Source organism: Phalaenopsis equestris, unplaced genomic scaffold (assembly GCF_001263595.1).
Source record: "Phalaenopsis equestris unplaced genomic scaffold, ASM126359v1 Scaffold000002, whole genome shotgun sequence".
Classification (NCBI taxonomy): domain Eukaryota; kingdom Viridiplantae; phylum Streptophyta; class Magnoliopsida; order Asparagales; family Orchidaceae; genus Phalaenopsis; species Phalaenopsis equestris.
In genome coordinates, this window is record NW_018164444.1 from 76,465,669 (window position 1) to 76,488,187 (window position 22,519).

Below are 22,519 nucleotides of genomic sequence, written 5' to 3' on the forward strand. Positions count from 1 at the left end.
GTGTCCTTAGGACAGTGAACTCATGCCTGATCCTTTTTGTAGCGCAATAACTTTTGAAACCTCTGATCACGATAGTTGCCACCATTATCTGATCCAACACACTCTTGCTACAAGTATGTCTAATTATCTAAAATGGCATTCAATCTCTTAAACACCTTAAATACATTAGATTTATGTTTTAAGAAGTAAACTCATACCTTTTTGGGGCGAGCATCTATGGAAGTGATAAAATAGTAGAAAATTCCAATACACTAAACATGATTAGGACCTCATACATAAGTGTGCGCTAATTTCATCTGCTTGGATTTTGCTATTCATCTACTTTTTTTTTTTAATTATTTTGATTGGCATATGCACAATCTTCACAAATATCTTGCTCTATGGATTTCAAATCTTGAAGCTTGTTCTTTAAAAATAAGTACTTCATATCTTTCTCGCTCAACTGACCAAGCCTACGATGCCAAAGTCTAGCATCAAAGTTTGTTCTGGTCATTTCAATGAGTAATGTTATTTTATTGATCAAATAAAGAGTGTCTTCAAAGCTGCCCCGAACCATCATCATTGTCCTTTGGCAACCTTCCATGAATCACATGTGAAAGTAGTCATGTACCCTTACCTTGCAAGACTGACTCACCGAGAACAAATTTCTCTTAAAGTTTAAAACATGTCTAATTTAATTGAGCTTCCAGAATGTTTCATTTCAAAACTTGACATCAGCATCACATTTTCCTACAATGCTACAAGCATTGTTTTCTCCCTAATACACATTCTCTAAGTCACCCTGACCTCTTTGTCGGGGCATGTATAAAAAGAGGCATTTGAATATACTATCCAAGATTCAGTATTGATTAAAGATAAAATCATAGACTTACCTTGGATTTCACCTGTAAAGACATTTACAAATAGATTTTTATCGTGGCTTCCACCACTAGCCTTCTTCGAAGCATTACAGTCCTCCTTGAAATGAGATTTCTTTATATAGTTCCAGCACTCTTCTTTGTCATTTATTCTTCCAAAATTGGTCTTTTTTTTGGACTTGAATCTGTCTCTATCTATATTCCTATCCATATTTATTTCTCAGTTCTCAATATTTAACGCACAATTTAAAGATTCGCCGCTTGCCTTCTTACAAACTTTTTCATTCAAAATTAGTCTAACGATGTCATTGAAATTTAACTTTGTATTACCCTAAAAGTTACTCATTGTCATGTCTAAATCCACCCCAACTCTCTAGAAATAAAGATGAGATTAATAGTGCTCTAAATTTGTCATCAAATTTGGTGCCCATAGAACACAAATAGTTTGCCACAGTGTTTAAATTATTCAAGTGTTAGAGCGACCAAATTACCTTTGATCATCTTTAAGTTTAATAATATGTTCATCAAAAACACTTTCGGTATGTTTGTAAATATTAATATTTAGGTTTTAAATATGCAAATACACAAGAATTATGTAGTATTATTGTTAATATCCCTAATTTAAATCTTTTCCGGTTTATCGCAAATCCTTCAATCGCCGTATTTCTTCATCGCCAAATAAGTCCAAACTTCATATTCTGAAACTTCATATTCTGCAAACTGACGGCCAATTGTTATATGTTTATTTCGCATTAATCCCCTTTCTAAACTATCTCCGATTACCTTCTCTCCAATGGCCGCTGCGACGCTCAAAGAACCCCTCCTCCCGCCAATACCCTCAACGTCTTCTTCCTACTTCCCCGCCGCCAATTTTGCCTCCACAAGCCGCCCCTTCAACCCCGGCGTGGAAGTCCTCGGCCTTAAGAAGCGCGGTCATGGCTTTTGCTCTTGGATCCGCGTCGACGCTAGAACAGGCATCGCAGAATCCATCGAGCTCGACAAGTTCACGATCATGCGGCGCTGCGATCTGCCCGCGCGCGATCTCCGCCTCCTCGATCCAATCTTTGTGTATCCCTCTACGATCCTCGGCCGCGAGCGGGCGATCGTAGTAAATCTTGAGCAGATCCGCTGCATCATTACTGCTGATGAAGTCCTTCTTCTCAATTCCCTCGATCCGTACGTTCTGGAGTTTGTTGAGGAGATTGGGCGCCGTGTGCCCGTTAGGAACAAGGATGCTGCTTCCTTCGGTAACCGGGCTGCGTCGCCGGATTGCCTGCCGTTTGAGTTCCGAGCACTTGAGGCCGCGCTTGAGGCTGCTTGCACGTATCTGGATTCGCAGGTGCGGTAGTTTTTGTTCTTTTGGATATACTGTTTTTAACTCAAGGGGCTGTTGGTATCGGTGTATTGCCAGGCAGCCCCTAAAATTTGCTAGACAGAAAAAATGGCAACTTTTAAATTCTGAATTTAATAAATCGTATTTTTTTCTAAATTTTGCCTAAAATCCAATAAATTCGGATTTACAGGATTTGGAGATTTGCTAAATCCGTTAATACTTTAAAACTTGCAACGAAAATTTATTCTTTCCACATATTGCAAATCAAATTCAGGCGTGCATGTTACTTCTTTGGAGTTCAAAGGAATTCTCTATTTCAAAGTATTCCCTTTGGCTTTGAAATGGGAAACAAATGGAAATTTGTTTAAGCTTAACCATGAAGCGAAATAAGTTCCTGCATAAATTTAAGAAAATAGAAAGAACAAGAAAAAACAGAAATAAAGAAGAAGAATAGAAGAAGATGAAAGTGAAGTTTAAACTACATATTTCTACTAAAATCTTATTACTCAGTCAAATGCACGCTAAGGGGTCCTTATATTGACATCTGAGATACACGAGAATTAGTTAGAGTTTGTTACAAACAACTGTTAAGCGGATTCTTGATTAGCTTCATTCAGAATTCCCTGTCCTTGACATTTACTGTAAATTGTAATGTTATCATCCCCCCTCATTCTGATATTGTTGGTAAAGACTTTGTAAATATGTTTGTAGGTTGATTAATTGTAGGAATGCATGTGATATTCACTTCCTTTGATTGAATGCACTCTCTTTTAAAATGATAGCCAGTTTCTATGTGTTTTTTCATCGTGTGAAGAACAAGATTTTGAGCCAGTGTCATAGTTCATACATTCTCACAATATATGGTGGTCGGTTACTGAATTACTATTTGGAATTCATGTAATAACCGTTTGAGCCATATGATTACTATTTGGAATTCATGTAATAACCGTTTGAGCCATATGACATCCATCATTGTTGATGCAAGAGCTTTGTACTCGATTTCTGTGGAAGGCTTAGCTACAGTTGGTTTTTTCCTCACTCGCCATGAGACTAGATTATTACCCAAATAAGAACAATATCTTGTAATAAATCTGCGATCTATTGGATCATTTGCCCAACTTGCGTCTGAATAGGCGTTGAGAACGAGAGGACCAGATTTTTTAGGAATAACAATTTCATGAGTGCCTTAGATGTAGCGTAAATATCCTTTGAGTTGTTGAAAATGTATGTAAAGTGGCTGATGTAGATGTTATGAGAGTTAATTGACAACAAATGTGATATCCGGTCTTGTTATGCTAAGGTATTAAAGAGATCCCACAATATGTTTGTAGAGCATAGGATTGTCAATTGATTAATGATGTTCAAGTGCTGATTTGATTGTATAGGAGCCTAGATTGGGAAGAGCTTTATAATTTGTCATGCCATCCCTTTCTGTAGCATAATATTTTTGGAAGAGAAATAGACCATTTTGAATATGATGAATCTTAATACCTAGACAGGTAGAAACTATTCTTAGGTTCTTCATTGAAAATTTGCTTTGTAATTCTTGTGAGTTGTTGAATGAATGTGGGTTGTTTCCGGTGAGCACAATAACATCTAATACAACAAAAGACAAGTTGCTGATATATAAGCAATGAGGGATCTGCTTGACTATGCATAAACCCATGGCCGAGGATTTGTTTAGTAAAAGTCTTAAACCACTGCTTAGGTGCTTGCTTAAGGTCATAATGGCTTTTTTAAAAAGACAAACATGATTTGATAGTGTACCATCTGCATATCCACTTGGTTGCCTCATATAGGTGACTTCATTTAGCTTTCCATGTAAAGATGTATTTGAAACATCTAATTGAAGTACCATCCACTTATGATGAAGCACAACGATAAGTAGAATACGAATTGCCGGAAGTTTAGCAATTGGACTAAATGTTTCTTTGTAATTAAATCCATATTCATGTTGAAATCATTGAGCCACTAGTCTAGCTTTATACTTGGCAATAGATCCATTCACATGACTTTTAATTTTGTTAGTTCATTTTCATCCAAGGTTTTTCTGATTGGAAGGTTTTGGATTTAAGATCTATGTTTCCTGATTTTTTAATGCCTTTAATTCTTCTTCCATGGTCTTTTTTTAGTGTATGCTTAACTATCTGGGTGTAATTCCTTGGTTCGATCTCTTGATTGAGAGTGTGTTGTAAATTGAAGTTTATTTCTGTTGGAAGACACCCGGATTTTGATATGTTAATCATGTGATAATGAGGAATAGTTGATGTATTGATATTGGTATGGGGACATGTGCAGTTTGTGGTGTAATTGAAGGTCACTCAATTATGGATGTGTATTGGAAATTTTTGGTTATTTGCTGTTTGTTTATGGATAGCTGAGATAGGTATTATGTATGAAGCCTGATTGACAGCAACAGAGTGCACCCAACAGCAGGAGGTGTTTTTGCATGGAGACAAAGGGTGCGGCGTCTCCGTACCTATACAGAGTGCGCCCGCATCTGGGTCTGCGGCGCCACTGTACAATTTTTCGGGGCGTTGTTGCTCTGGATTCCAGAGAGCATAATGCTCCCTAGCCCAAGTGTGGTGCGGATGCGCCTTGGGATAGTTCTCACTTCCAATTCAGTTCTTAATTCTTCGATTCAAGTGACGGATTAAGTATACTCATGTGTTTCTCAACTGGTTCTCTCATAATGGTGAATTGTGTGTGGGGGGGGGGGGATTTGGTGCGAGGGCTTTTTTTAGTGAGATCCAGAGGAATGTTTGTAGCGAAGATCTGGAAGTTCTGTGCTTGTAGAGAGTTGATCTGAGTGTGTATCTTTATTCAATTTTGGTTCTTCATAGTGAAATTTTTTTTGCGGTATGGGTCCGTGATTTTTTCTCGTTTTCGAGTTTTTCCACATAAATCGTGATGTGCTTTTTTGAGATTTTTTGCTGTGTATCTGTTCAAAGTTTTTGTTCTTAATTTCTTGAATTGATATGATCCTATTCGATCAAAGCTCAAGGTTTTTTTTTCCATCACAACAATAGACAATAATGTAAATGGTGTAAGCAGGAATAGTTTATTGTTTTTTAGGGGTTTATTGATAATTGCTTTGTAGGGAAGTTCATTGAAGATAACATTTATGGATATAGTAGTTTTCTCTGTGGTGGGATTAAAACACTTTTATCCTTTGGTATTTTCTGGACAACCTATAAAAATACAAAGTGTAGCTCTTTGTATTAATTTGTTTTATTGAACAGGAGGACTCCATGGATAGAAGGCATAATGATGAACTTTGAGGGATTGATAACTTGGTATTGTTTTATGTAACATTTGATATGGAGATTTGTTGTTGGTTGTGAGAGATGGCATTCTATTAATTAAGTATATAGCTGTGAGTAACGTCTCCAACCAGAAAGAAGAGGGAAGATTTGAATTAGCTAGACGCGCACGGTTGTAATCAAAATGTGTGTATGCTTGCGTTCAACTAAGCCATTCTATTGATGAGTGTAAGGACAAGATATTTGATATATCATGCCATTGTTATTGAGATATTGTGTAAAGAGATAGTTATTGTACTCACCACCTCCACATGTTCTTAATATTTTAATATGCGTATTGATTTGAAGCTCAAATGTTCTTTAGATTTGAGGAAATGAGAAAGAAATTATGATTTAAACATCATAGGATTTATCCAAGAATATCTCGAATAATTGTCCTCAAAGGTTACATGATACTTATAATCTTGAATAGAAACTTGTGGGGGAGGTCTCCAAATATCTGATTCCAATGGCTAATAAGTATGATTACTAGAAGGTGAGAAAGGAAGACGTTGTTTAGTTGTGATACATGAATTACAAAATGAACACTTGCTAGAAATAAGAAGTTGTGGCTGCTGTTTGGAGATAACTGCCATGGATTGATGGTTAGCATGCCCCAACTATGTATGCCATATTTCATAAGTTTGTGTGGTTGATATTAGAGCTTGTTTAGGAGAAACTACTGGGTATAATCCATTAATACAAGGACCTTGTACTATAATCTTCTGAGTGTACCGTTTCTTGATGCAATAGCCATTACAATCAAAAGCGATAGAACAGTTGTTATCGGTTGCTAACTGTGATATTGGAAGTAGACTATGTGATATATGTGTAATATGAAAAATTTTGTTGAGGGAAAGCTTATGATTGGGTGCAGGAAGTAGTTCTTTGTCTGAATTTTGTATGGAGATTGATTCGCCATTGCCAATAATGATTATTTCCTTGGTAAGGCCTTGACTGTTGTAGTTTATCTAGATCAACACTAATTCGAGGTATAGCAGCCTCTTTGTCCTGATACCAGTTAGAATCTAAGGCTGCGAAAATAATTAGAGTTGTGCTCTCCTGAGGTCTAGGCGGTTGATAATTAAGATTGAGTCTATGCCAACAATTGGTTGTTGTATGCCCTTTCTTGTTGCAAATTTGACATATAGATGAGTTTCTGGGTTTTGATTGATAGTTTGGTGAAGAAACTGTTGATCTTTTGGGTTTGGTGAAGAAACTGTTGAACTATTGGTATTGACTACTATGACCTCTACCTCTGTAATTACTCTTACCTCTCCACTTTGAGTATAGAAAGCAAGTTGAGTTACAGTTTGATCTGGAGGAAAATCATTAGAAATGTTGATTTTCTCATTGTATACCATTGAATACAGATCTTCTAAACTGATATATTCTGTGTCAATGGTAGCTTTAACTGCTGAGATATTATCAACAATCGTCTTGATCCGAGTAAGGTATTGGGTCATTGATTGATTCTTCATGGAGATATTATGCAATTCATTCTTGAGCCGGATAACACGTGATCTGTCATGTGAAGCGATGCTAATCCTTTGTTCAAAGCAGAAGTGTCTGATTTGTTCATTGATGCTGTTAAGCTTTAGCTCTGAGACTTTGAAGTGAAATAAGTTATGCAAGAAGCAAGAAAGAACATAAATAAACAAGAGGAAGAATAAGAAGAAGAAGAAGAAGAAGAAGAAGAAGAAGAAGAAGAAATAAGTGAATTGTAAACTACATATTTCCACTGAAATTTTATTACACAGTAAAATGTACATTAAGCAGTCCTTAATTCTTATATAGAGATCTGGGATACATGGGAATTAGTTAGAGTTTGTTATTGATAGCTGTGAAGTGGTTTCTTAATAACCTTCATTCTGAATTCCTGTCTTTGACATTTACACTAACATGTAATGTTATCAGAACAGTGTTCTATCTTGGTTGCTATTAGTTCAACTCATATACAACTGTTAAGTGTTCATCCCTATTTTATGTCAAAGCTTGCAGAGATAGAAATTTTGGTGCTCATTGTTGAATTTGTTTGCAAGGAGATTTATCTTATAGTTTACTTATAGCGTTTCTTGCTTTCATTGTCCTTTTTTAAATTTAATAAATAATACTAATTTATAACATTAGGCTTGAAAAACGTTATTTGAAGCAACATTTACTTTACTTTCTGCTTGTCCTTTTAACATTCAAATTTCATTTATGTTTGTTGCTTGAACAGAACGGGGTTAATAAGGTAGGAAAAGATTATGTAATAAGATCCAGTTTAGGCTTTGTTTGGTTAAGCTTTTTCTTTATTAAAATCTGTTAAAAAGTTGTTTTAAGAAAAATTGTTTTATAAAGTTAAATAAGAATATTTTTTTCTTAGATGTTTTTAAAAAGAAAGATACTAATGATTAAATGTTAGGATCTCTTAATGCATTAATTATCAGATGGTACCACCCTTTTTCTGAAAAATATAGGCTCTATCATGAACGAATGGATTATACTTGAAATGAAGGAATTGAAGCTGAATATATTTGAATTTTGAGGTCTTCGAGCAATCACATGATATTTAATGGTTGTGATCGTTTAAATGAAGATAACCCTTGAAGGCGTTAGGTTTTACATGGTATGAGGGAATTGTTAAAGGAGTATGAATTATGACTAGAATGGAATGAATAAATGTTAATCAAAATTAGTTTAGTTCATTCGCTTCACTCTTTATTATATGAGATATCTGGATTGTCCCTCTTATGTTTTTCATGAAAACAAATTATAGGATTGACCATAAAAAGGAATTATAAGAAATACGCAAGTGATCAGCCTTCTTTCTAATATAACGAACTGAGTGCAACTCTACCATTTTGTGACCATCCAAATTGTCTCCATGCGTCCTACACATGACCTCCATGTTGCTGTAGCGATAAATAAATCATTTTATTGAGGCTACATTCATCTACAATATTGGAACGTATATGTCATAAAAAATGCAGTAAACACATAGACACCTCCTCCATGTTGTCTCTTGTCATGCTATCAACTTTTTTTGGTCACCTATTCCAGGTCCTTTTCAATGAACTGACGACAAATGGGCTGAATAATAAATAGTACACTTCAAGTAGAAGTGACTATTATATTATATTTGCATTTATTTACATACATATGGAGGGGTATTTTTCTTGAGGTACTTGCTTGTCAAAAATAGTATGCATTACACGATGCTCAAAATTTAGAAATATCATTCGTTCGTAAGGAAGAATTAAGTCATCATTATCAACATTATGATCATTATCCTTATTATTTTTGGTGTTGATTTTATAAATACCTTCTCCCTATTCAATTGTAGTATAGAACTACATGATAGATTACCTCTAAAGCTTATTTAAGTCTTTTACAACTCCTTTGAAAAATCAAATTTGATCCATCCTTTTATTCTTTCATTTTCCTTTCCTATTCTATCCATCTGCTTTCTTACCCCAAACACTCCAAAAATTCAAACTCCTAGAACATTTTTTTTCATTTACTTTGCACCATAATTGATGCAACCAAACAATCCATACTCATTTGAAAAGACATGCCAAGTTTAAAGCTCATTTTCTTCTTTATAGACATTTGACATTCTGTTGATTGCTGCAGGTTTGAGAATTATTTTGTAATGACTGGATTGAATATGATAATACATAGCTCCTTATTTATTTTCTTTGGCATTATTGGCTCTTTTTCTCTTCTCTCTTCATTTTCCTTTTCTTCTTTTAAATTGTCTAGTCTTGAACCACATATATCTACGTTATCTTTCTCTATACATTTAAAAAAATTGCAGGGCTGTTGTCTATTTATTTACTTTCCATGATTCTATTTATGTGCATTTAGGTGTAGATTTCTCTACTTTGGCAAAATTTTTCTCAGAGAGAACTAAGACAAAAATCAAACTATACATTTCTTTATTCTTAATTGATCGATATTACTCCCTTTGAAGTTGTTACCAATGCAATTTGAACCAGCATCATTAAGAAAATTGATCATAATGGCGTGTTTTGTTGTAAGTAGCTCAACTAGATCTTGGTTCGTAATTATTGAAGAAATAAACTTAACTGAGTGGTGGAACTGTCGCGTGGGTTTAGATCCGGACAAAACCTTATTGTTCTCTTTGTTTTTTGGCGCTTTTATTATCACAAATTCAGTGGAAGTAGTCTTGCAACTTGTAAGCAGTATCGCTTGGTTAAAATGTTAGAATTGTTCTCCAAACCGATGCAGTGAGCTTTTATTCATGCAAGGCAGGCAGATGTAAGTATCAAGCTGTTGTTGTGGTACCTTCGTAGCAAATATTTTACATTCATACCACACAATTCTTATATATTTACATAACATATAAACATTGATATTTACATGCATATGTAATGCCCAATTTAATTGCTTGGTAACGTTGTCGTTACACCTTTATAGAGTTCAAATTGAGCTTTTAAGATGAGACAAGGGCAGCATAAGCGAGGGAAAGTCGAGCAAGCACCCTTACCTTTGTTTTGAGTGGATTCAAAACAAACGTTCTCGATTCGACACACGAAAAGTAGGAGATGAAGGTAGAGAATATGAAAGAGGGATTGACGTCGCTGGACTAGCCAAATCGAGCAAGCAAGGGTTGCATCGGGCTTGCTTCGCATTAGTTGGAGAGCCGTTGAGTCACTTTTTAGGGCAATTGACCGGCGTATGTGAGCTGACCTTTGTTCGAAAGAGGAGACGAGCAATGTCGAGGATGACAATGGGCTTGTGTGCGTCAACGAGTTGAGCCGAAAGTAATGGTTGAAGCATTTAAGAGGAAGCGGGTCATAGTGGAAGTTATTTTAAGTTAGACCTTCATGGCGCGTATGATGTGAAGGATGAGGGTGAGAGGTGAAGTTGTTGTACTATTTGTGACTTCTGCTTTTGGAAGCACCAGCAGGAGGAAGGATGAGCAGGCATTTGTGCGTGAATATGAAGAAGGAAAAGGAGAGTAAGGACTTAGACGAAGGTGCAGTCGTGTGAAGCCGAAGAAGTTTCTCATGCTGTCGAGCCGAGCATGTTCGTGAAATCCTTGCTCTAACTGAATGAAGAGTGAGGAAGTTTGTGCGTGCAAGTAGGGTTGTAAACGAGCTCAGGCTTGACTCATGTTTGACTCGTTCGAAATTGTTCGTGTTCAAAATCGGCTCGTGTTCGAAACCGGCTCGTGAACGGTGTGTTCGTGTTCGGCGTGAAATTGACTCTTTAAAATTAAACTAAAAAATATATTTAGAGTGCTGGATTCAAACTTAGACCAAATGTATGTAAAAGAATACACAACCACATTACCACTTACAGTTATGTTTTAAACTTAGATATAAATATATATATATATATAATATTATTATATAAATATTTAAGTTAAAACGAGCCGAGCGCGAGCGAATAAAGAGTTGTTCGTGTTCGGCTTGTTTATAATTCGAGCTTTAAAAACTTGTTCGTGTTTGCCTCGTTTACTTAACGAACGCGAGCCGAACACGAGCTACTTAAGGAGCCAAACACGAGTTGTTTGCGCAAAACAAGCTTTTTTGATGGCCCTACGTGCAAGATTGAAGATTGGTACGTGAGTAGAGTTCATAGTTTTAATTATAGAAATTATTTTATCAAATTAATTATATGTTATTAATTTATATTAAATTTTATAAATTAATATTAGTTATTATGAATTGTCAAGCAGTTGAATTGTGGATTAAGGGGGAGCAAGACCAATGTTTATGCAAAAGAACATTAAGGAGGTAAAGCTTGAGTTTACTTTTATTAAATTTTTTAATGAATAATTTCATTTGTTAGTATTTAATTATGATGGAAATGTAAATTATGAATTATAGAAACAACAAATTAAAGAATTTGGGATGGATCATTTTATATGGTGAAATCATGGTAAGTACTTCTATTGTTAAGTTGTAGTATTTGCATCCCTTCTAAATCAGTCATATGAATTAATATTTATGCTTGATTAATGCATTATGATTTTTCTATTCTTAAATTTTATCGATCATTTTTATTTCAATGCTTATACTCTCATTATGAAAAGTTTTAGTCATTATACTAATAAAGATTACATATTGAATTACATGAAAATGTGAATGCTATGGATTATATAGAGTGATTGTTTGTGCATACTTGGCTATGATGAAGTTCACCCCCTTATGGTACTAGTGGAAAAATATTAAGGTACTCATGACTTAAATGAAAAATGATATTTATATTGATGTGACTTCATTAGTATAAATTTTAGATAATGTTCTTATGACAATTACATATAATTTAAAAAATATTAATATATAAGCAATATAATAAGATATAGTTAATTTTAGAATCATCTTAAATGATCATATTAGATAATATAATCACTATATGCTCCTATATTGACTTACATAAAATTCAATTGCACATATTATTTAATTTTTTATTTTGTTTCTATAGTTTAGGAGTATAAATATTCACTGACCATGATTTACTCATTATTCATTTAAACTAATATTTTTGGTTTAATTATTTGATTTTATGATGAGCAATAGAAGAGGACATGTTTATAAAAGACACATGAAACAAGAAATGAGGTAAATTTAACTTGTATTACTTTGTTGAATATTAGTTATAGAATATGAATGTAGAAAAAAATAATTTTCACTGTCCGATCATTTGTACTCGCCTTGTTTAATTTCAAATCTCGGTTTAGGTCGTGACAAAAGTGATATCAGAGGAAGATTTAAAATTAAATAGTGCAATCTTGATGAAATAGTCAATGTAATAATTACAAAAAAAATTAAGTATAATCAAATTGAAAATTTAAGTTAACTCTAGTTAAATAATTATATCCATTCAGGTAAAGTGATACACCACAAGATTATAGAGGAGAAAAGTCGGTAGAAAATGATGAATTGTCGACTGCTATAAATGTGAACATGAATGTCCTGAGCTAGATGGGGGTAATGACACAATTGATTCAAAAGTTCAGACCGCTACTTGGTGGGAACGAGACAGTTGTTGTGGATAAGTAGTTAAAGATATTTTGAGAGCTCATCCACCATTGTTCAAGGGAAATGATTGATGTGTATAGAGAAGATATTTAATAACCTGATCCGGTTGAAAGAAGGGTACCCTTAGCTCCATTTGTGCTGGATGGAGAAGCAAAAAGGCGATGACATGTGCAGACTTAAAGCAGGTTATGGGATATACCTAACATGATGGTAAACTGGGAGGATTTTGTGGAGCTTTTTAGAGAGTATTTTATTTCTTTATTCGCTTGAAGATAGATGTAGGACAAGTTTATTAGGTTGTTGCAAGGAGAGAAGACAATCATGCAATTTGAAACATTGTTCACTGTACTATTGAGGTATGCAATGCAACTGATCGCCACTATAGAAGAGAAGTGTCATAGGTTTCTTTGCAGATTGAAAGATTGATGCCCTTAGGAATTGATGATTATTTAGTGTGTTTGAGTGGGTTAGACGAGTGGATATTGATTATCAGCTCATTCAAAAGCGTAAAAATATACATATAAGAAAGTGTATTGATAAAAAAGAACACGTGGATTAATCAGAGGGATCTAACAGAAGGATGTCCATCAGTTTATGTAGATTTAATAGAGGTATGACTCAGAGAACTGTAGTCACTTGTGCCAAATGCAAAAGACAGCATAAGACTGAATGTTTGATGGGCTCTAACAAATGCTAGTAGTGCCGTCAGCCTAGTCATAAAGTTAGATATTGTCCATCACTTGGCCATAAGAGCATTGAAGATCAGAAATCAGGTGGAGCTTCTTCACAGAAAATTGCAGGTGGGTAGAGAATAATAAAGTCAACAATTTCATCTCCCACCCAAGTTCAATCATAACAGCCAGTTTGACCTCGAGTTTATACTTTTATTCTTAGTGAGCTTAAAGAACCTACTGCTACGGATGTAGATGCTAATAGGTTCTTATGAGTTATGTTTTATTTTTATGTTTTTAGAGGCGTCTTTATAGTTTATTGTTGCTTAACTGATTGTGTCATTTTAGCTATGTTATGTTACTTTGGATGTGATGTTATCTTTATGTTATCTTGTTTCAGTTGATGTGAGAAGTTAGTTGAATTATTTGGTATTAGATTTTTGTTTTACTATATCCACTTTTATCTTAATGAATGAGATCTAAGCCTATTTTAGAAAAAAAATTTGATTGATTGATTGTGTTATTTTAGTTATGTTATGTTACTCATGTTTCCTGCAAGAAGAAGAAGATTGTGAAAATTAGAAAATTTTGAGGACGAAATTTTTGTAAGTGGGGAAGATTGTAATGCCCAATTTAATTACTTGGTAATTCTGTCGTTACACCTTTATAGAGTTCAAATTGAGCTTTTAAGATGAGACAAGGGCAGCGTGAGCGTGGGAAGGTCGAGCTAGCATCCTTACCTTTGTTTTGAGTTGAATCAAAAGAAACATGCTTGATTCGACACATGAAAAGCAAGTGACGAAGGCAAATACAATTGCATCAAGTTTATTTCACATTCTTAAGAGAGTCTTCGAGTCATTTCTATGGGCAATCAAACGATGTATGCGCTGACTTTCATTCAAAAGAGGAGACGAGCAACGTCGAGGATGACAATGGGCTTCTGTGCATTGACGAGTTGAGTCGAAAACAATGGTTGAAGCATTTAAGATGAAGCAAGTCATAGAGGAGGTGATTTCAAGCCAAGGCTTCATTGCGCATATGATATCAAAGATGAGGGTGAAAGGCGAAGCTATGGTACTATTCTCGGGAGCAAGGCGAGCACAAGCTATTGTGTTCTATGCTTTTAGAAGCATGGGCAAGCGGAAGGAGCAAGCCTTTGTGTCCAAATAGGAAGAAGGAGAAGGATAGGAATGATTCAGGCTACGGTGCGGTTGTGCAAAGCCAAATAAGTGCCACGTTCAGTCGAGTAGAGCAGGCTCATGCGAGTCGTGCCCTAATAGAGTGATGAAAGGAAGCGGAAATTCATCCATGCATGATTTAAGATGATTCGTGATTAGAGTTTATAGTTTTTAATTATATAATTTTTTTATCAAATAATTACATGTTATTGATTTATATTAAATTTTATAAATTAATATTGGTTATTATGAATTGTCAAGCAGTTGGGTTGAGGATTGAAGGGGATCGAGATCAATGTTTATGCAAAAGAAGAGATAAGGAAGTATAGTTGGAGTTTGCTTTTATTAACTTTAATAAAGGAAAATTTCATTTATTATTATTTAATTATGATGAAAATATAAATCATGAATTATAGGAAAAACAACAAGCTAAAGAATTTGGAAGAGCTCATTTTATAAAGTGAAATCAAGGTTAGTACTATTTTTAATTTATAGTAGTATGTTTGTATTTCTTTTAAAGTAGTTGCATGGATTGTTTTTAGGCTTGATTAATTCATTATAATTCCTCCATTCTTACATTTTATCGGTCATTTCAATTTGAATGTTTGTAGTCCCTCATTGTGAAATATTTTAGTTATTATAATATTAAACATTACATATTGAATGACATGAAAGTGTGAATGTTATGTACTATATAGAGTGATTGTTTGTGCATTGCTATGATAGAGTTCACTCCTTTATGATACTAGAGGGGGAACACTAAGGTATTAGTGCATGTAAATGAAGAAAGAATATTGATATTGACGTGCCTTCATTTGTATAAGTTTTAGACGATGGTTCTTTGACGATTGTATATAGATTAAAAAGATATTTATATATAAACGATACTGTAAGACATAATTAATATTTAGAATCATCTTAAATGACCATATTAGATAGTATAATCATCATATACTCTTATATATTAACTTATATAAAATTTAGCTGACATACATATTATTTTCTTTTTAATTTTTTTTACTATAGTTTAAAATTATAAGTATTCATTGGCTATAATGAACTCACTATTTTTTCTAATATTTCATGTTTAATTATTTGATTATAAGATGAACAATAGAGGAGAAAACATTTATAGAGACGCGAGCAATTAGAATTGAGATAGATTTAACAGTATTACTTTAATTTATTTTTTATAATGACTTTTTCATTTGTTAAATGCTAGTTATATAATATATATCTATAAAAAAATAATTTTCATCGTCTGATCGTTTGTACCTGTCTCGATTAATTCTAAGCCTCGGTCTAGGTTGTGACAGCGTACCACCCAAATCTTTATGATGCATAAAAATACTGTTATTACTAACTACTTAAAAGTGAAATACTCTATTTATGCGAAGCTTTATAATACCAAAGTGTGATAAATATAAATATCAGACTTTAGGTGTTAGGTATGTAAATAAATAAGAGTTTTTTGGTATTTATGTAAAATTTTCATTTTTTATTATGTCCTTTATCTTATTTTTTTGGCCTGAACAATTTGCTCTACCATATTCACCTACCAAGGGTGCATTTGAGGCAGCTTATGTGTTTCAAGATAAGCAGCCGATCTTGAACCGCAGGGTTTGACCCACGGCTTGCGTTTATTGTAAAAATCCAACCGTGTTTTCGGATAAGCGGACAAAAGTGCAATCCAAACGGTACCGTGGCATTTTAAAAAACGCCCCCGCACTTGTAAGCTGCCCCAAACGGGCCCCAAGAAGTAAAATATGATACCATATTGAGATGTATCATGATTACAACCAACAGAATCACATAATTAAATATGGTTAAGTGGATTTAATTTCATACAATTTAAAGGAATGAATGGTTGAAAGAGAAATGAGAGGGTATGGATATGGTTTGTGTTCTTTTACATTTTCACGCTGCATCTTACTGCCTCTTACGACCCATAACTTCTCTCATGAAATGCTTTGGTTATAACTTTGCCCTTATCTCAGCTATCACAAATGACTCTTAACTACTTGTATTATAAACCAACAACCATAAATTTGGCAACGTATTCTTTCTATTCCTCACAGAATATCCATTAAATCTAATTTCCATAAATTTTCTTAAATTCTTTTGGCAATTGCAAGATCACTATTTTCCTTTCGAAAATATTTGTTATTTGCCTTATCTGCTGCTGAGCAATTTATTTTGTTTGTTCATCCTGTTTTGCTCATTCGTGTTTGTGATCCTGTATGAATTTACTTGCACGTGCTGTTCTTCTTTTCCACCTCTACGCAATCTTAGGCCTTAAAAATATGCTTAACACTTATGTGCTCTCTTTTGGTAAGTTGTTGATATAAAGTGTTTTGAATTAACTAATTTTGACATAAGCATATTCTATTTGTTGTGTAAGCACCTTCAATGTCTTCTTTAATCTTTATGTCAAATTCTACTAAATTATGGTCAGACCAAAGTGACTTGCTAAAAGAAAATTTTTTGGAGGTGTCCTTCTTGGAAGGGCTTCCTAATATACTTTACATTTTTCTCTATATTCCTGATGGACTCTTGTTCGCTTCAGAGTGATGTGGGATTGTATCGTTTATGTGGGTTGGATATCTCTACAAGTTGTTTCCTACTTCTGGGATATTTTAAGTTGTTGCAAGGATTCTGCTCTTTTGTGTGTTTTACATTTTGTTTTTTTCTCTATTATTGTTATTAATTTTTCATGATTTTCTTTAGTTCTCATTATTTTCACTACCGTTATTCCTTTTCTACAATTTTCTTCAGCTGCAGTAACCTTCCTCGACTGTAGATGAGGACTGTGGATAAAATTAAAGATTATTTGTGTTCTATAGGCTGATCTTATGCCAACCATATCTACTAACCTAAGAATAAAATATTTATGAATAGCTATACTTAGGCACACTAATGGTTGATAAAATAAGTTCTTCTGCTCCAGTCTTTATTCTTGTATGTAAGTTGAATTTGTGATTACTTTAAATATGGTGCAAGCATTACTACCTAATTTTAGGAGAATTTATCTCCTTTTAGTAGAGTGAGGCCTTGATTTCTTACAAGGTGATTTTTTATATCGAATTTCTTCCACTCTTGCCATTATTTTGTTTAGATTTAACATAAATGGAATTCAATCATGGGTAAATTGCTCATTGATTTTATGTGCTTTGAATTCCATTTCAATTTTTACATATTTATTTGTTCATTGTATTATTTTTTTGGGTTTTATTTCTTTTTTCATTAGTTAACATCAAAAGTAAGCGAGATCTTTGTTAGTAGTAGTCCGTGATATGTGAATCTTATATTTTCTTGTGTGGTTAACGTCAATGACATCATCCCGGTTACATTAAAAAAATCTTACCTTAGGCCATCATGCATCAAATTGCTATCAGGGCGTATTGTTGCATCAACATATTTGTCACGACCCGACCTGATAGCTTAGAGTTAACTAGCTCAGGAACTGTTGTCGGACTGTGCTAACATTTCATTTTACTTTCCACATATTTTTCAAAAAATTTCAATATATAAAAGAACCACTAATAATCCACAAAATATGATACATTAAAATCAAAATATCCAGAAACAACATAGTCTAGAGACAACATCTCAAACCAGTACCAAACAATAGACCATAATCTGAAAGAATACAATACAAAGAAAAAACCATTATAATATCTAGCAATAGTAGTTTTTTTCCTGTAAACTAAATCTCACCTGCTAGACATATCAACTTATAGTTTTTCTTTTTCTGAAAAATACAATTAAATTCAACAGTAAGTTTGACTTAGTTAGCAATTATAATCTTAACATGCATTAAATTCATATGCAAATGTTGTATATGAATTACAAAAAAAAATTGTAGTTCATTACTTTATAAAACTGTAACGTTTCACTTTAAATTTATCTTTCCTTTTCAATGTAAGTATTTACCCATTTTAACATTGTCAAGAGTCGTATCAGAACTACCGTCATACCTGAAGGTTTCCACAAAATATATCTAAAGGTAGCATAAAAAATTTACACCTGAAGGTATATCTTTACCATTATCTTTATTATGCACAGATACATGACATTCTTTGCCAGTACCATCTGGGGGTAATCTTGTATGACTTAAACAATTATATTTCATTTCATTTAATTACTTTCATTTAAGGTCATTGAACCCACCATTCTCTTTTTTCATTTTCATTTCATTCATTCTAGTATTTCTTTCATTTGCAATATGCCTCAAATTATAAAAACAAGTATATGAAATAATAGTGCAATTTTTCATTTAATAAAATTTTAATTTAATACTTACAATAAAATAACTACTCACATTTGACTAAAATTCCTCTGAAAAATCTTATCCCTTCACCTCACTTCCTCTAACATAAGTAATTTTTAATTCTCTCTATTATTCTTTAATTAAATTGCTTGGCAAGTTAAAATCACTAAAATTAATTCATAAAGTTGTTGATATGAAATCACCTTCTTTAATTAAACTATATTATATAATCTGCCTAGTAATTATTTACACTAGAAATAAATTGTTAATATAAAATTAATTAATTAACCATTTATATAATCTACTTGGTAAACATTACATAACAAATTATTTACTTACTAGAAATAAAATCTCGACATTTACCTTATTATTGTATGAAGTCAATAAATTCTGCCTCCAAATCGAATGAATTAAAAACATGCACACATATATAACATTATACTAATTAATTTAATAATAAAAATCTATAGTATACCTTGATAACTTCACTCGACGGCCTTAACGCGCATGCATGATGATTTCCTTCTTTCTCCTTCAGCCTCTGCATGAGAGCACCACACACGAAGGTCTCTTTCCTCCAATCTCTGTATGCAAGCATCACTCACGACCTTCTTTCTTCTCCTTCGACCGATCGACAAGAGTGATGTCAAACTTAGGTAAGTGAAGTGCGTGAGAATTTCTCCTTCCTTCTTTAGTTAGGGCTTGATACGACTATTAATGTTCACGCACACATTGCTGAAGCCGCTCGACCACCTTCCTATCCCTATCCCTTCCCGCATCCCTCCTGCTTCGCTATCACACCTTCCTTCATGTTGCAACAGTCCCGACAACAAACATTTTTCTGTTCTTTCTGCAGTTCCTCACCATCTAGCAATTCTCCCCGCTGTCAAAGCTTTAGGACAGTCCTCCTTTGGCCGTCCCGCAGTCCCATGCCTTCCTTGCTGCTTCCGCTATCATTTTTGCTTTGCTGCCACACTTAGGAAACAGACGTTCCTGGTTGTTTTCAACTGTTCTAGCCACCCAACCAGCTTTTTCTCTCATTCCAGTCTTGACGCAGGGCTCGGGGGAGAACCGACATTGGCTTGGTCTAGTCTGGTTGAACCGATCGACCCTCAAGGGTGGGGGCTGCCGCCCCCTCCTTCCTCTTCCCTCCCTTCCTTTTTCTCTCCTTTCATTTTTCTTTTATTTCCTTCTTTTCTTACTTTCACCCTTTCTAATTTAAATCATTTTTTAAATTTTGAGATCTAATTTTATTCTCCATTTTTATTTTAAAAGTCTCTCCTAAAATCTAAAATTTGATTTTATTCTTCTTTTTTATTTTAAAAAGCCTTTCCTAATTAAAATATAATTTTATTTCACTTCTTATTTTTAAGTGTTTCCTAAAGTAGGTCATGTCTCTTTATAAATATGAGATGATGTGTTTGGAGTTAGTGGTCTTGTTTTTTTACATATGAATTCAGGTTTTAGCCTCAGTATTTTCACTTCGAGGGCTGCATACGATGTCGAGGTAGTGCTCCGGCTGTCCCTTGTTCGAGATAGTGATTGTCTCTACGGATCCGGGCGGTGCTCTAGCTGTAGCTCGACCCATCGAGATATTTATCTATCTGTCCTCCATTGATCTCCCTGCACGCTTACAGGTCGCTGCCGCCCCTTGTTCCTCCATTAGGCTGCCGCAACCCTTTAGCCACCAGTAGGCTGCCACCCCCTGCTCTTCCAGTGGGCTGTCGCAACCTTTAGTCACCAGCAGGCCGCCCCCTGCTCTTTTGGCACGCCACAACCACCACTGCCTTTGACAGTGTCACTCCAACAACAGGCCAACGAACTCTCCCTACTGCTTACTTGTATGCCACGACCACCTTTGCCCCTTCCAATCTTCCTCTAACCGTGGTTAGACACCCTTACCCTCGCTGATTTGCTGCCAATCCCTTCCACAATAGCGAGTCACCTCTTCGACCTTCACCTCAACCGCCTGCCTATCACCACCCCGCAGACTCCCTTATTGTCAAGCTTGTTGTGTCTTCTTTTAAAAAACGAGTCTTTATTTGCATTTCTTTTTTTTATGCTTTGTTTTATATGTTGTCCTTTTTTCTTGAGTCTTCATTGTACCATTATTTAATTCATTAATAAAATTGTGTCGTGCGGTTTGGGTTAACTTCGGTATTATTTGGTATCTGAGCTAGCCCAACCCTAATCCCATTTTAGTGTTTCTAGCATCCGCCGCAACAATTTTTTTCTTTAATTTATTTTATTTTCTTCTTTCTTTCTTCCTTTTTTTCTTTTCTTCTGTAGATCCCATACTGCCAACCATGCCGCTAAGAAGAAATATACCTGAATCTACCTAGGAAGAGATACGGCGAGAGCTCCACCAATCTTCAACAGAGACTTGTAGAACTTGAAGAGTTAATACAGGAGGAGGTTACCTCCTGCTGGGATCTAGAGAGTAGAAGGGGAGAAATAAAGGACAATCTGAATCCCTTTCATGGGAGACCTTCAGTGAAGAAGAAGACATGCCACAATGTTTCGGAATACAATATCGCAGGAGACGTAGAGAATGATACTTGAATCCCCCTTAGAGAGAGACTTGCATATATGAGATATCATTTGGAGGACACGGAGACTTCGACTTCAAGGTAGATGTGCCAGTGTTCGAAGGAGGCATGGATTCAAATGAGGTCATTGAATGGCTTCAGGCAATTGAACAGACCTTTAAATATAAAGAGGTGCCCGAAGAGAGTCTTGCCAAATTAGTTGCTATCACATTGAAAAAAAGTGTCTCTCTATGGTGAGAGAACGTACAACGACAGAGGAGAGAAAGGAGTGATAAGATTATCAGGTGAGAGAAAATGAGAAAGTCAATGCAGAAGAAATATCTTTCCCTTCATTATTGTCAGGACATGTTTATGAAAATCCACAATCTGTAGCAGAAAGACCTTTTAGTGGAGGAGTTCACACCTCAGTTTGACCACTTACAGCTGAAGTGCGATCTAACAGAGCTAGAGGAAAATACAATTGCCAGATATCTTGGGGGCTTAAAGCGTAGTATTAGTCATGTGGTATAGTTGCAGTCTTATTGGACTCTCTGGGATGTCGAAACACTAGTATTGAAAGTGGAAATGCAGTAGAAGCAGAGCCGACGACCACCACCAGCCAGACAACCACCCACAGTTAGAGATACCAGCAGGAGCACACCCTAGAGAATTGAGAAAATTGGTTCAAATACAAAGAAAGCCACCCCCAGTGAGAAGAAGCCGACTACTGTGCCCGCCATAAAATGCTTCAAATGCCAAGGATTTGAGCACATAGCCTCCAACTGCCTGACAAGCAGAACTGTAACTTTTACCGAGTAGGGCGCCATAGAAGAGGTTAGCGAGGAGCAGGAAGCTGAGGAACAGGGTGAGGAGCATCAGCTTCCGCCAGATGATGAAGAAGCACTTGTGATTCGACAGATTCTGCGAGTCGAGAAGCCGAGGACATGAGGGATCTGCAGTGGCTTCGCCACAATATTTTCTACTCTTGTTGGACAGTGAATGGAAAGATATGCAGTCTTATCATCGACGAGGGTAACAACAAGAACTTGACATCAACTCAGATGGTAGAGATATTGGGACTCACTGACGTGGCTGTAGAAGGAAAACAAGGTCAGCATCGACCGACAATATATAGTGGAGTTTTCAATAGGGAGTCAACTGCAGGACTATATATGGTGGGATGTGGTCCCCGTGGATGTCTGCCACTTTCTGCTAGAAAAACCGTGGCAATTTGACTGGAATACTCAACACAATAGATTCAAAAACTCTTATTCTTTCATCAACAACAATGAATGCCTCATTCTACTTCCTTTGGCAAAGCCGATGACACAGAATCCCTTGCCAGCAGAGTAGCGGGACCGATTTTAGTGACAATGGATTCT

General features: G+C 35.0%; 1 protein-coding gene across 2 annotated transcripts in view; it reads left to right on the top strand.

Annotated features, from left to right (window-relative positions):
* Positions 1-1,506: 1,506 nt before the first annotated feature.
* The window catches only part of LOC110021555 (magnesium transporter MRS2-1-like), a 31,580-nt gene continuing 10,567 nt past the window's right edge, over positions 1,507-22,519 (top strand). For both annotated transcript variants that reach the window (XM_020720093.1, XM_020720101.1), the window contains exon 1: positions 1,507-2,196. In XM_020720093.1, the coding sequence (XP_020575752.1) occupies positions 1,651-2,196 (546 nt within the window). In that variant the 5' untranslated portion in view covers positions 1,507-1,650. The remainder of the gene's footprint in view (positions 2,197-22,519) is intronic.